This window comes from Tachypleus tridentatus, chromosome 9 (assembly GCF_004210375.1).
Source record: "Tachypleus tridentatus isolate NWPU-2018 chromosome 9, ASM421037v1, whole genome shotgun sequence".
NCBI lineage: Eukaryota > Metazoa > Arthropoda > Merostomata > Xiphosura > Limulidae > Tachypleus > Tachypleus tridentatus.
This window is the reverse complement of record NC_134833.1, coordinates 135342666-135358047: the sequence shown is the minus strand read 5'-3', so window position 1 is coordinate 135358047 and position 15382 is coordinate 135342666. Positions and strand designations below refer to the sequence as shown.

At 33.6% G+C, this 15382-nt stretch overlaps 2 protein-coding genes across 3 annotated transcripts in view; both read left to right on the top strand.

The window, feature by feature from the left end:
- The window catches only part of LOC143226439 (proton myo-inositol cotransporter-like), a 120502-nt gene extending 105323 nt beyond the window's left edge, over positions 1-15179 (top strand). The window contains exon 10 of the transcript XR_013014620.1: positions 11897-15179. The gene's annotated coding sequence lies outside the window, so the exon portion shown is untranslated. The remainder of the gene's footprint in view (positions 1-11896) is intronic.
- LOC143226440 (proton myo-inositol cotransporter-like) overlaps positions 1-15179 on the top strand; it is a 42955-nt gene extending 27776 nt beyond the window's left edge. Inside the window, exons 6-9 of one of the 2 annotated variants that reach the window (XR_013014621.1) lie at positions 4216-4330; positions 6778-7019; positions 8392-11023; positions 11568-15179. Coding sequence is in view for 1 of the 2 variants with exons in the window: in XM_076457393.1 (XP_076313508.1) it covers positions 4216-4330; positions 6778-7019; positions 8392-8544; positions 11568-11686 (629 nt within the window). In the remaining variant the exon portion in view is untranslated. The remainder of the gene's footprint in view (positions 1-4215; positions 4331-6777; positions 7020-8391; positions 11024-11567) is intronic. The other variant, XM_076457393.1, reaches the window with a different exon arrangement.
- Positions 15180-15382: the final 203 nt, after the last annotated feature.

The following is a 15382-nucleotide window of genomic DNA, read 5'->3' as shown; positions in this document are numbered from 1 at the left end:
TTCCAGACAGTTGTTCAGCAAAACAGTGTATTACCATACATCAAAACTTGAAGTAGAAAAACATACAGAATCTCAGCTGATGTGTTGTTTATCACTGTACTTAAGTCTTTATTTTCCATTAATTTTCTTTTAACCTCAAGAACACAGTGTGGTTCTTGTAAAAACTAGGGTTTTTGTTGTTCTTGGATTATGACTTTTGGTAAGAATGCTTGAAAATACAATCATTCTAGTTCAGGGAGCAGCTTTCCAGTCTAAAAGTTATTTTGAGTGATTCCTTTTACACTTATGTCAAGAGGTGTTCAAATTATTAAATTGTAAACATTTTTGCTAACTATGTGAAATTGACCTTGTACTTTGTAATAATTTGTATATGTATAGTTGTCAAAGGTCCACTTTTGTCCAAAGGTCTATTTATTTGCTTTAGAATTTCATTTGACAAGCCAATCTACCTTTCTCTGTTTCTATCGCATTAATATTCTGTGTATAATTTACTTACAATTGTGGCACAAATAACCACAGTTAATACAACTACTCTTCCAGTCATCATTTGGTCTTCTTTTTTCAAAACATCCTCTCTTCCATTTATCAAAGTTCACTAAGGTTGATTCAGTTACTTAAGAACCACACTTTGACAAAATAAATTCTTATTATTATTATCTCCATTTCTACTATTAGTTTTACTCTAACACATTAAATGTTAGGCCTATGTTAATCATTAAGCCTATCACATTTACGGCATTTAATTTTGTGCTGAACTTTTTTTTGGCTGTGACTTTACTTTCTTTTGCTGTTTCTCCTCATCTCACACTATTTACATGTTTATCACTTTAAATGTTTGCCTTCTTTTTAGAAATCTCTATATTCTTGACATCAGTGTATTGCATGTCACATTCAGTTATTTTGACATCAATGAATTATAAACATAACCTCCAACTATTGTTATGGAAAAAAACAACATTAGTCAGTCATAAAATATTGGCTCACAAAAAAAAAATAATTAATGCTCAGAGAGATCCTCATCACCAATCTACTTTTCCTAAAGATTATGTATCACTTCTGACTTTTTAAATTTTCCAGGTTGTGTTAGAGGACTCATTCCAGTTTCTGTGTGTGATCTTTTCTTTTTCCTTGCTATTGCACACATACAAACAAAAATTTATTTCTAATGCTCATGAATAAGAATTAAAAAAAAAAATTGACCATTAATAACAGCTGCTGAGAGTTTGCATGTACCTGTATCTGTGGCTTCTCTACTCCATCAAGAACTATAGTAATATATGGAACTACTTCAATATCCACATCTCCAGCTTTTGTAGTAAAATGTCTTTCTTCACAACTTACTACTTTAAATTGTTTATGGAGTAGTATTTTGCATTCTTAAACCAAAAATAGTAGCTTTGGTTTATTTGATATATTCAGAATAGAAATATTGGAAAATGAAACAAAACAGTTTCAAACCTCATTTGAAATATTAAAACATTCATTGTAATTTATAAGGTTAAAAAAGTTCAAATAATGAATCCAACTTTATTATAGCAGAATGAAAATTGCACTGTTTGGGTTACTGATAAATTTTACAGTTTTTTTTGGGCCATGACCCTGTATTCTCATAGAACTCACCCAGTTTTATATATACAAGTTATTCTTATGGTCCCATTTTTATGATATATTGAGTTTGTCAAGATTACTGTGTTCTTGTTGTGGGTGGCTTCTGTTCAATGGGGTTCTGCCTGTCCTTGGAAGAGACTCATTGTTCTTCAGGTGTGGCTCTGAATCTCACCCTTTCTCACCATGTTTATCACAGTTTCCCATGGTTCCAGTGTTTGAGTTTTTTGTGGAAATGACTTTCTTTTCCTCTCTCTTTCTCAGGATCCTGGGTCATACGGTGTCTACCCAAGGCAGTCCTGGTCCTCCTACCCCAACAGGTGTCATACTTGCTCTAGATGGGTTTTACTGTTGCTAGTGTGTACATTGTGGAATGGTATAACTTTTAGGGCCCTTTCCATTGATATTGCTTCTGCACCATGTGTTTTTGTTGAGTGGTTTGCCCCCTTGCTCAGTATATTCATACACCCTGGGGACTGCAATTTCACATGTTCATGGATAACTGGCTTATTCTTGCCATTTCCAAATTGGAATTGGTTAGTCTATCTGTCAGCTCCTTCTCAAAGTGGCCTGGCAGAGCCAGGTGGTTAGGAAGATCAATTCCAATGTATTCCACAAAGATTGCTGTTACCATTCGGTTCAAAGTAGTGGTGTTTCATTAGAGGGAGTTACAAGATCCTTCAGACAGGTGATTTTCCAAATGTAGTTCACCCATCTGTTTCAGTGCCCTGCTTCCTAATGTGGATGTTGGTACCCAGCAACTAAGGTTTAAGAGATTGAGTGAACCAGTCATATCAGTCATTTCACAGATTTTGGGTTGTCCATTTCCTCCTTTCAGTTGATCTTCTGTGTTGTGGTTTACTGACAGTCTTCATGGCATGTATCTGTTTTTGTTTTTGGCTTTTCCTCATTATGAGGCAGTTAATGACCTGGGTAGTTTCAGCCATGTTCATGGTCTCAGGAATCAAGTACATGCAATGGACTTCCTTCAGATTCTGTATGACACATTCCCAGGTCCCTGGCATTAGGAGTTTTCTTACAAGTTTTCTCTGGGCTGTAGGACTTGAGGTGAAAATGTCATCAGTCCTCATTCTACCCTTGTAAGGATATTAGGATCCAGGAAGTGATCTTTTGGGTGTAGTTGACTTGCAGAGTGTGGTCTGTCATACCTTAGCCACTCTACACCTTGAGGCACATCATTTTCTACCAACATTTTATCATGGAATTGAAAGATTTTACTTCTTTAACGTCTCTTTGCTGTACTATCCCACATGAATGAGCACTCGTATTGTTCTGCCATGTCTGGTCCTCTTGACTTTATCACTTTTCAAGGCAAAGAGATACTTGGCTCTGATGTGGTGTGGTGCATCTCCTCAGATCTTCTCTGTTTCTCTTGCACTAGTTCCTTTTCCAATTCACTGTTGGATTCAAGCTAATCTTGTGAATGGAGGAAGAGTATTGTATCAGAAGTTATAATTTTCTTCCATGAAAATGCATTACTGATAGGTACTTCTCTCTTTCACATTTCCCATCTTTCTTTACCACTTGCAAACTCTGCCAAACTTCAGAGTGATGGTTCAGTAGTGTGGCGCATTGGAGGAGTCACGTGCGTCACATGATAGTGGTCTTCTGTTGTGAAACGTAATTATTTACATGAGAGACTTGTTGGAAAGGTTGAATGTTTGTGGAATTGTGGCATGCATCCAGAAATGGTTGCAAATAGAGGGCATCACAAAATGAGAAAAGATAATATTATTAGCTGAGAGAAGTATTTATTAATAACACATTTTCATCTAGGAAAATTATAACATTCACTCACAGGGTTTCAGATTTCTTTCTAAGTGAAAGTCTGTCTGTTGCACCTCACAGAATGTTTTCATCTTTGCTGTTTTGACTACCATTGTTTTGGCACAGATAGCCCTCGTGTAGCTTTGTGCAAAATTCAAAAAACAGACAAACCCTTGTTTTGTTTTATTTTTTGTATTTACTTTCAATTATAAGCATGGATATCTTATTTTTCCTTTTGTTTTAGCCATGTTGCCAGTACGAGTGCAAAGTAAATACTGTCAGAGTGAAATATCTTTATGCCTGCAGGCAGTGCAACCAGTCGGGAACAAGTGACTATTTGTGTTGTCAGTGTTATTGTTTAATAAAATAGTACTAAGCACAGTTATTTTCTTTCCCAATCACAATATGATTGGTCGTTAACATCAGTGCAGCAAAATTAAATGAGAAGATAAAATATAAATGAAATGTCTCTAAATATAAAACCCTAAATTTCAAAAATAAAGGGTAGTTGGTCTAAATTTCATCTAAACAGCCTTATCATTGTTTTATTTTTATTAAGTAAAATTGTTACAGAATTGAATATTTATTTTACAGAATTGTTTAAAAAAGATTTCATTGTAAAACTGAAAGTGAAGGAAAATTTTAAGCAATTTGCTTTACAGTTTTGGGTGAGAGACAGGAGAATATTAAAGAAATCTTCAAATATAAAAATGGTTGAGGTACTGAAATATTTCTTGTACTACAAGCAAGTATTATAATTAGATTATACACCAATCATGACCATTTTTTGGAGATTAAAATTGTATGTACATTTAAATTCAGGTGTAACTGCAAGTCTCTGTCTTTTTGCCATTGGTTTCCATTTAATTGATGCTTATTCACCGAGTTTGGACTACCGTGATCCAGTTGTTAATGGGAGCATTTGTTACACTTTCAAGTATGTATATCATTTGTTATATTTTTTAAGCATATGTATATTTTAAGCTTTCACTTCTCTTCTTGGATGAAATGTGCAACTTTTTTCATGTGTCTTTGATAAATATATATTTACATGCAAAATTAATAGTACTTGAACTGAATAAAAAATTCCTATCAGCTTATTGATGAAAATAAGTATGCTAATAACTGTTGAACAGTCATTCTTTGTCCTTATAATTTAAATAAAATGTAGATTATTAATTAACAGTTGTTTTGTATTCTTTCTATAGAAGCATATTTTAGTATCAATAAGTGACATTACACTTTTCTCTGAAAATTAAAGAAAGCTGTAAATGTTTAAATGATTTTTGTTTTGTTTGTTCCTTTCTGAAAAATATTTATTTTAGACATAGTTTGTTCTTTGGTACAATCAGTAATTTTTAAAAATCATTAATTAACTTATTTAAAATCACTTTTGAAAGAAAGATTAGTAGTTTTTACTCATTAATTTTATACATGCACAAAAGAGGTACCAATTGTTCTTAAATTGTATCCCTGAAACACCCACCCACACACACACACACATGTAATGATACAAGTTTTATAGGTTATCCTACTATAGATTTAAATATCTAATCACAGCTTTCTTATTGCACTTACATACAAAATTAAGTGATGTGTCATTTTGCTCTTTGAAAAACCAAAATTTATTGTTTTCTCCATGAAAAACTAATCAGAATGTACTGTATTTAAGAAAACCTTTTATAACAGCAAAGTAATGAATTGTAGAATTCTTTATTTGTAAATAAATAACAGTATAAAATTGATTTGATAGTTATCATGTGTACAGAGATTAGGATGTGCTTCACTCATAAGTACTTCATGAATGATGTTCCAAGTTTTTGTTTTTTCATTGACAAAGCTCTTGTGTAACTTAATTCTTTGCCACAGATTTTTAAAAACATGTAAAAATGATAAAATGACTTGGTTTATCTGAGTATTTGAACATGACTGTACAATAATATTTTGTTGGTAGTCAACATGAAATTGTTTGATAGAGTAATAAAAGAATCTCACTTTTATTTCTTAGCATTTCTTGGTGATTACTGATGTATTGTGTAGCAGTGATTTTGTATTTTAGTTCAGAGTGGCTGCTTTTGAATTAGTAATATACTAAACTTCATAGAATCAACTTCTACAAATATACAAGATTTTTTTACCTTGGACAAAACTGACATTTTTATACATTCTAATAACCAAACTTCTATACAAATTGTTTTACTTTTAAATCAGTGATTTTAACTAGTGTTTTCAAACAATTTTTTATTTTCCTACCATTTGAATTTAACCTTTTATTAGGGACTGAATTGTAATGTGACATTCTAAAGAAATATTATTTTCACACCATATTTCAACCTGTTGGACATAAGCTTAAATCCTATCACTAAATATGCTCACCCTTTCAATCATAGGGTAAGTATAAAGTTGTCATCAATCCCACTTTTTGTTGATAAAAGTAGCCTTAGAGCTGGTCGTGGATGGTGTTTACTTGCTGCATTTCCTCTAGTCTGTCACTTCTAAATAACAAAGGCTTACACAGATAACCATCAAATAACTGCACAAAATTCAACAGATAAACATACTGTAGTTTGTTTGCTTCTCACACTTAAAAGTCACTAATGTTTTACACTTTTCCTTTATAATAATTATGGGAACTGTTGAGCATCTCTCCTGAAAGAAGATATTCATTTATAACAAAATGTTTCAAGGTTTATTTTCCGTGTGAAAGATGAAACTACAGTTCCAGCTTGTGCCTTGATTGATGTAGGATGCACAGTAATCTGACTGTCCTATTTATTTCTTAATGATATTAATATTCCTACTTTCTGACTTCTTTCTTTTGTCAAGATTAACATTTGATATTATACTTTAGAAGATCAATTTCATCAATAAATGTATGATGTCTTTCTTTAACAGCCTAGGAGAAAAGTTCTTACAATTTACACAGTTTCAATGTTGGTAGGTTACAATGATCAGTAGGGGATCTATTAATTCGACTGTGATTATCAAATGTTTTGTATACTCCTTATGCTTAACCTATTGCTTTGAGTTCTTACCAAAAGCTAGTCTGTAGGCTTCTTACTGCATGTCATTGTTTCAAATTTTTAGACTTAAAGAATTAAACAGATGAGAATGTAAATCCAGTCTGCATGAATATGCATCTGAGAGTTGCTAATTTAATTTATAAGCTGCCATTTTGTTGTAGAAATTTAAATTACTTTTTAGAATTGCTTTATGTTTTGTAACATTTTTGATTTGGTATAATAATTTGGAATGTTGAAATTGTAGTTCTTTAATTATTTTAATTTTGTTTGTTTTCCTTAAACATCTTTATCATAAGTACTAACTAGTGACATTGTTTTCTCTGCTTTTTCTTTACTGTTTCTAATGCTTTTTTTCTTATAGTTCATGCTCTGAATGTATAGATAGTGGTAAATGTGGCTACTGTTTCATGGATCTCTCATCAGGGCCAGCCAATGGCACATGTCTTTTGGCTGACCCAGACAAAATTAATGTTGCACTGATGGGTTCTTGTAATTCCACATCTTTACCTGATCCTTTAACATGGGCAGTTAACTGGTGCCCTTCAAATTATACTTGGGTCATCTTCCTCAGCTTAGTGCTGTATCTCTTTTTTTTTGCTTTTGGTAAGTTGACAATGGTGCCTTTTTATAGTTTAAAGCAATTTTAAAAAAAAATATTTTCTAACCTTTTAGAAAAACTGAAAACTGTGTATACATAAAGAAAGATCTTATACTGGTAATCTTTTTCTTTTCTTTTTTTACATAAACAACATTCCAGCAACAATAATTCTTATTATCATCTTGGTCAGGTATGACATGGTGGTTACCATGTACCATGAATCAAATATTTCACGGCCTAAACCTCTTCTCTGCAAAATTGCTCTCCACACTTTGGAACTGTGGATACTCAATAAGAGTGACAGTAAAATCCATGATTTGGTCAGACTAAAATCACTGAAGAATTGGCAGTATGTGCTATTGAACAGTCTAGTAGTTCAAACTTAATGGACAATAATTTGCTCGTATTTAGCTTAACAGGAAAATTATGAAAGTCGTGGTCATCCAGATAACATTTATTTGAACCATTTATGATGGGTCAATCCAAACACTCTGTTTAGTAATAGTATAGGATTATAGTAAATCTATAATCACTTGATTTTAATTTCATTTTTCATAAAATAAATATATTAATTGCTGAAGACTTTGGGTTCTTATATGTATAATTTGAATCTGGACTAGCTGAAGAATTGTACTCTATCTAATCACGGTTTCATTTGACCATCAGTTGTCAGGTCTGAACTTAATCTGTCATTATCTCACCAGATACAGACAGACCTCGGTCACATACTTCTTTCATAGATTGTTCTAGACACAACTGAAGAGTGACAAAAATTGATAGCATGCTTAGACTTGAATAATAGAATACCATATTGGTACTGTACAATAAGACATCTAAAACAGGTCAAATGAAACAGTTATAATGTATGAAAGTTACAAATACATAAATGATTAAAATAGTCATAACTCACAAAAATATATAACATTAAAAAAAAAACTTGAGCATAAAGATGATGTGACAATATCTGATTTAAGTTTGGATAACAATAACTCATACAACTTCAGTTTTACAAGATATTATATTGTAGAAAAAGTCAGTTTGTGTCCATGCCACGTGTAGAATAAACCGTAATGAAAAATACTGACAAAAGAAATTGGTTAAGTAAACTATACAGCTAGTCTTCTAAACTTTATATGATACTTATGCTGTAAAATGAGTCATATAGAATTGTCTCTCATTCTTACCCATATTTGGTATTACTTTACTCAGTTCTGGAGTAGTCCCACTAAAACATTGATTGTTATCATTCTAAAAATGAATGGATTTTTTTGTTACTTAAGTATGGTGTGAAGAACCAACAAAACACATTTTCTGATTGTTTTTCTCATAATATTTTTTTTTATTTAAGATACTGAGATGTATTCTTTTACCATTTAGGTTTAGGCCCCATGCCTTGGACTATTAATGCTGAGTTCTATCCACAATGGGCTCACAGTACTTGCTACTCAACTACCACTTCCATGAACTGGTTTTTCAACATGCTTATTTCCATGTCATTCCTCACTTTTACTCAGGCCTTAACCAGATATGGTTTGTATATCTGCAATTTTATTTTGGACATAAATTACTCCTTTGAAAGTTTTGCTCAAATAAACTCTTGAGATTAACACAAGTAACAGACAAAAGCTAGTGCAGGCTTACTCGTTAAAGTTATAATTCTTCACTTTATGAACAGCATTGTAACATATTTATTGTAAAGGCAGTAGTGATTCAGCATGAGATTATTTTATTTTATTAACATTATCCAGACCTGTGAACACTTCAGGTATTAAATACACACCAACATAACAGATTTCAAAATTTAAATGAAAATAATAGTTTGAACTTGTGATTTAACTTATCTTTTCCTGATTTTCTTAGTAAAGCCAGTCATTCCCTCCCTATTATGACCTCACAGCATACCACATGAATAACTAATGATGAATCTGTCTTGAAAATAGCCAAAGGGAAATTTTAAAAGTCAGTGTGAAGGGCAGAGAATATACAGTTTACATTAGTGTAGGATTAATAAAGAAGTAAAAGAAAGAGTTTGTGGTAATGTGTAAAGGTGGAGTTTTTACAGAGAACAGCAGTGTAGTTCAGTTAGGAGACTTAGAAATGAACCTCAGGTCTTGGAATTTTTAAGTTTTTTTAAATGTTCTAAAAATGTTTTTGTATTGAACTCATGTGAAAGATTTGGAAATTTTCTTGTACCTATAACAAAACATCAGTTATGTATATTTAGTTTTAGAGAATATGATAGATCACAGCAAAGTATTCCATTGACTCAAATCCTTATTCATTTAATTATAGTGTTACATTTATCAATTTCATACAATGCAAGCAAAGTGATTTCTACAAAGGATGTTACTATATATGAAATTTTGTCAATATGTTTATTTCTACAATTTATAGCCAGAAGTGGTGACTACTGCAACCAGCAAGATAAGTGTCAAAAACAAAAAAATTAATGAACATCAATCAGGTTGAAATTAAATGGATATATAAAATGAAAATTTTCAATCAACATTTAAAAGGATTTAAATTATAAAACAGAAAAAGAAATATTTTTGTTAATCTTTTCTGTACAGGAATGTTGTGATTATTAACATTTTGAGTTGTGCCTTTAGATGTTGTTTGCATTTACTTCAGTTATATTTTCATTTATATTCACTGATTGATTAATGTAAAAATTTTTTTTTAGTCATGAATTCCCAACTTAATGTTTCTAATTGCTTTTATTTCCTAGGCCCCTTTACCTTTCATTGTATTGTTCTCTAAGATGAGTGTTGTTCAGACAGGTATGCTTTATCACTCCAATTTCACATTAGCAACCACTGTCAGTATAATTACCAGATGTTGCAACAGGCTCTGTAGAAATAGAGTGTTTCATAAGAGCATCTAGGCACTTAGATGGTGCCTACAATATACAGTTTCCAGTCATAGGGTTGGTGGAAAGAGATTTTTTATCTGGACTGTCAGAATGTGTTCCTCTAATTTTGAAGAAGATGGCTAAGTTAGGGGCCCTCCTACCTGAGTCTCTGGATGTTTTTCCCACATGTCTGTGGCAGCCTACTTGTAATGTCAGTTAAGATTTGAAACTATGCTATCTGGCTGGGATGTGCATGACTCTTCTTCTTGATTAATATTAGTTTAATATATTGTTTCTTGTGGGAGGCCCACTTCTTGTAATTATGAATGTTGAGTGGTCCCATCCTGGATCCTTGGTTGAGCACAGTTTTTCCATGCCTCTCCATAATTCCAGGGGCAACTTGGTTGGGGAGTTAGGATAAATGTTCATAATTCCATGCTGTATGACTTCTGTTACTTTGATTAAGTAAGGCATACATGATCCTGTCATTCTGAGCTTTTTGTGTTGCATTTTAGGCTTCTTCTGGTGAGGGAGAAAGTGTTTCCACTACAGTATTGCCAACCCCTTAATTACAACACCAATTTGTGGAACCTTGGCTGTTTGTTTGGGGCTGACCTATAGTGATGATTACTTGTGTATTATTTCACCTTAGATACAGGAACTAGGTTCTGGGTGAAGAGCATACTTGTTCTGGATGTAGTATGGTTTCCAAACACCTGTACCAACTTTATCTTGAAACACTCCTGTCCTGTGCAGAAGCTTTATGTATGGATAATGTCTGCACTGGCCTCTCCACCTTCTCAATATAGGATTCTAGCTATAATGTCAGCAAATAGTGAATATGTTCTTGAAGCTAACATTTTCCCAAAAGTAAAAATATATTTCCAGTAATCCTTACTTCCACTGACATTCTCTCACCTTGTCTCTTGACTAAGAGCCAATGTAAGTCTTTTAAAAGGGATTACATTATCTGAATGAAGTGCTTATATACAGTTCCTAGATAGAGGGTGCATTGTAGTTAGTGGAGAATTTTGCAAATTTGATTTTTCCAAGGGCATTCAAATGGTGTATGTAAGACTGGAGCAAGTATGCTCAATCCTTAGATGGACAAAGAGTGGAAATCCTGAAGATTGAGAAATAGCTGTAGTGCCAGTAGAGGTAAGTATTATAGGAAATGCATTTTTAGTTTGTGAAAATGTTAACTTTTACATGGAAATTAACTCAAGTTATATGCATCTCTTTGAAACTGAAACTAGGTAATGATTAATAAGTAGGGTCTAATTTTCACCTAATGTGGCTAAGTGTCTGTTGTAAGAAGGAAAAACTGAGGGATATCAGTAACACCTCTCCAATCAAAATAAAAACTTGTTTTTTGACACTTAACCTGACACAAATTTTTCTTTTATGTGTTTAATCTAATACTTGAGCTGGTTATACAGTTATTTTTATGTATTTAATGTGTAAATCTTGCAAAAATTATTTTATTATATTATTTTATAATATTTAATTTAGGTTTAGAACAAGTTTAATTTTTATTAAATGTCTTGAAATATTTTTTGAAAAGTTTGCTTGTTTACATTCAAAATAGCACTCGAGTTGTGTTGGACCTTGAACTTTAGCTAAAACATGTTTCAACAATAGTTAACTTTTCTAAATTGAAGCTTCTTTATTTTAGGAAATTATGCTTTTGTATTCCATTTAGGAACATTTTGGATGTATGCTATCTTTGCCTTTATTGGATGGATCTACTTCATGCTAGTTCTCCCAGAAACCAAAGGCAGAAATCCTGAGGATGTAGAATCACTTTTTGTATCACCCTGAAACGTAGGGAAGTCTTAAACCATAAGGAAAGTGTAACATATGCTAGGATTCACAGTTTTTACCATTCTTCTAGTTCTGAAGTTGATTAAATGTTTGAAGATTAGAATGAAAAATGATCATGTTATGAAAAAGTTAGATGTCTTTAAAACTACTGGTAAATAAATGAAATTCAAATGTTAATGAATTAGTTGTGAAAAAAACCTGAATCAGGTTTTTGATTCAGATTATTACATAGCTGTGTTTGTGCATGTTTGTGTGTATCTGTTATGGAGATTTGTTGTTTAACCTTGTCCTGACCAGTGAGTAATTTGTCAAGTGACATATACACATCTGCATATGAAATTTAAAAATTGAAGTAAGAATAATAATTCTAATTCTTATTTCATAAATATTTTATTGACAAATAGTTTGAGAATTAGAATGTAATTTCATCCTTTTACTTAGAAATGCTTGTGTGCATTTGCCTTTGAGATTTACATGCTGCTAGTCCTTGTTTTGTGTTTAAATTTAATTTGGAGAAACTTTTATTTGTTAACAAAATTTTAATTTATGCTTTGTTGTTTTTTTTCTCCAAATTTTAAATTTTTATCATGAATTCTCATATGATGGTGTGTAGATGATAATGTTAGAAAAACACACACAGGATTTATTTATATTATGGCTTCTAGAGGCTTGTTAACTGTTGTGGACTCTGCACTTTTTGTTCAGTGTCTTCTGGATTACCATGTTCAGCAGACCATCGACTCCCATCCCTTCAGCCAACATTCTTTCTCCTTTGTCATGAATGGCTTATTATGCTATATATTTATACTGTTTATCATATCTTACCTCCAGCTTTAAGCCTGGCATGGCCAAGTGGTTAAGACACTCGATTTGTAATCTGAGGGTTGGGGGTTCAAATCCCCATCACATCAAACATGCTCACTCTCTTAGCCATGGGGGCATTATAATGTGATCGTTAATCCCACTAGTCGTTGGTAAAAGAGTAGCCCAAGAGTTGGAGGTGGGTGGTGATGACTAGCTGCCTTCCCTTTAGTCTTACACTGCTAAATTAGGGATAGCTAGTGCAGGCAGCCCTTGTGTAGCTTTGCACGAAATTCAAAACAAACCAAACCTCCAGCTTTTCTTGATTGGTAATGCCCTGTATTAGCACAAATTTTCAAATGATCAGACAGGTGTTATCCATGATTCTATGTGCACTTGCCTCCTGATGTTCATGGTCTTTTTATACTACAGTGGCACATCTTTCATCTTTGACACTGGTTCTTGTGACTGATGTGCTCTTGGGACCTTCCAGATTGCAAGGTCATTCTTTCTTGAGTAGATTTACCTGCTACTTTACTGCAAGACTTGTGTATGGTACCTTTCTTACTTGAAGAAATGCTTGGGACTTTTCCCAACTCATTGGAGGCATGTGTTAAGTCCACTTATCTGCATAATTCATTATTCTTATTAGATTCCCATTTATATCAACCTCCTCCTACTGTTTCTGTGTCTAACCTTCCCATCCAATCCATCTTTTTGTTTTCAATCTATTCATAGCCAATTTGTTACTCAAAGGCATGTCAGAGGATTATAACGTAGGTGACTCAGTGCCAGTGGGGGTAAGGTTTTTCCATTTTTGACATATTTATATTTGTAATGGAACCATGCTTCCCATAGGTTCTTTCAGAAGGTCTGGCCCTTCACTTTCATCCCCCTTCTTCATTGTTTCTTCTCTCATTGTCTTCCCCACACCAAGAGGTCAACATGTCAAGTACTTTACGCATTCCCATCTCCCAGGCATCTCAGCATTTCATCCATCTTGTTTATGATAGATGTGTTTAACAGTTCCAGGCCCTACTGTTTGGCCTGGCTTTTGCTACTTCTGCCTTCTACTGAGTAGTCAAGTCATTCACTTGATTTTTTTAATGCAGTAGGCTTCTCTTTCCATCATTACATGGATGACTGGCTATTTTCATCTTTCTCTCTGGTCTAATCTGCTGTTCATATTAGGTTCTTAATTTGAGAGACTGCCAGAGTATTTCTTTGGATGTTTGACCATGGTTTAAGTTTCTACCATTGTTTGTTATAGGGCACCATCATCTACTACTTTTCACTCTTCTCAGTGCCACAAGGTATTTGTTTCTCAAGTTTTCTCCACTCTATTTCATTTCTTTCTTCTTCACCAACCTTCTCTCCTGGCTCTCATTTTTGACTAGGTTCTTAATGTGGTTTTGTATGCTCTCACATGTGTGCTGTTTTGAGCCATTGACTTCTTGCTCTTTGTGCCACCTTTCTCTTAAGATTTCATTCCTCCTTATCACCTGTGATCATTGTTTTTAGATGTCTGTACTGTTGATGCTTCTCACACTTTATTCCACTGTACCTATATATATTTCTTTACTCAGGCTGGTCTTTCCTTTCTTACATGTCTGCCACTCAGGGAGTAATCATATTTCCTCTCCTACTTTCTTCTTTTTATCTTTCACTTCTGTGATTATTCAAACTCAAAACAGCTATTTTGGTCTGTTCAGATTATTCATTGCTTCTTATTGTAGACATGTAATTTCATGATCTCCACCTTCATGTGTTCCTACCTGGGACCAATCTTCTTTAGGGGACCTCTCTTGCCATCAGTTTCTCCAGTTGGTGCATTCTTCTCAGAGTGTGAATTCTCACAGGCTATTTTGAATTTCTTTGCACTTGATTCATCAACTTCCTTATATTTTTGTTTCCCATTTTCACTGGCCCTCAACCAAGACCAACTAGGGAAGCATGTGGATGACTCTCCACACATCTGTTATCATTATCTTTACCATCTGGTCTTGAAGTCACTCATTGCACTGTCTCCAGTAAACGATCTTTCTGACTGGTAATTTTATTGGGATCTTGACACTTCTCCAGATTTCCAAGTACACCCTTCCCACTCCCCTCTTTTTCAGGTGGAGCACCTACCATTTACTAGTTCCAAGCAGCTGGAGTGATGGACCATGGACAATCCTCACTGGTTTGACTGAGCACAATATGGTGAGAAGTAGGGCTGTGTTTACACTGTCATTGTGGTACTAATCATTTCTTGTGCAGCTACTGTGCCATGTTTCTATTGTCAGAGTCCATTCAGTGAGTTTAGGTGAGTGCACGTTGTATGGCCTGATTGTACCATAATTACACTATACGTATTGACTCATTCATCACTGACATGCAGATACATGGTTGATTGTAATCAGATTTCACCCATTCCTGTGTTTCTTCAGGTTCTTTATAACTTTCTCCCCTTTTAATATTGGGCTAAGAATTTACCATGGTTGAGAAGAAATGTGATCTTCCATGGGTGTATCCCTATGTAGTTCCTGCTGTAGGGTATCACAGTCCATTAGCTCTTCTACCACTTTAACCTGAAATTCTAGCATTTCTATGTATGTAAGTGAGTTATCTTCAGGAAAGTTAACAGTTTTCTTACCCAAGAATGCATTTCCAATAGACACTTATCTCTTCACACATTGTAACGTGATGTCCCCACTTTTTTTTACCTTATCTAAATGTGAAGTTATCATGAGTGCAAATGCATGAGGAGAGTTACTGTGCATACAAGTGTCACCCTCCCATTAGTGGAAGGCTATATTTGCATAATGACATTGTCATACATCAGTGATGTTCACATTAAACATGAATTTAGGTGAGAATTAGACCAAGGCAAGTAGCAATCAAACCTTA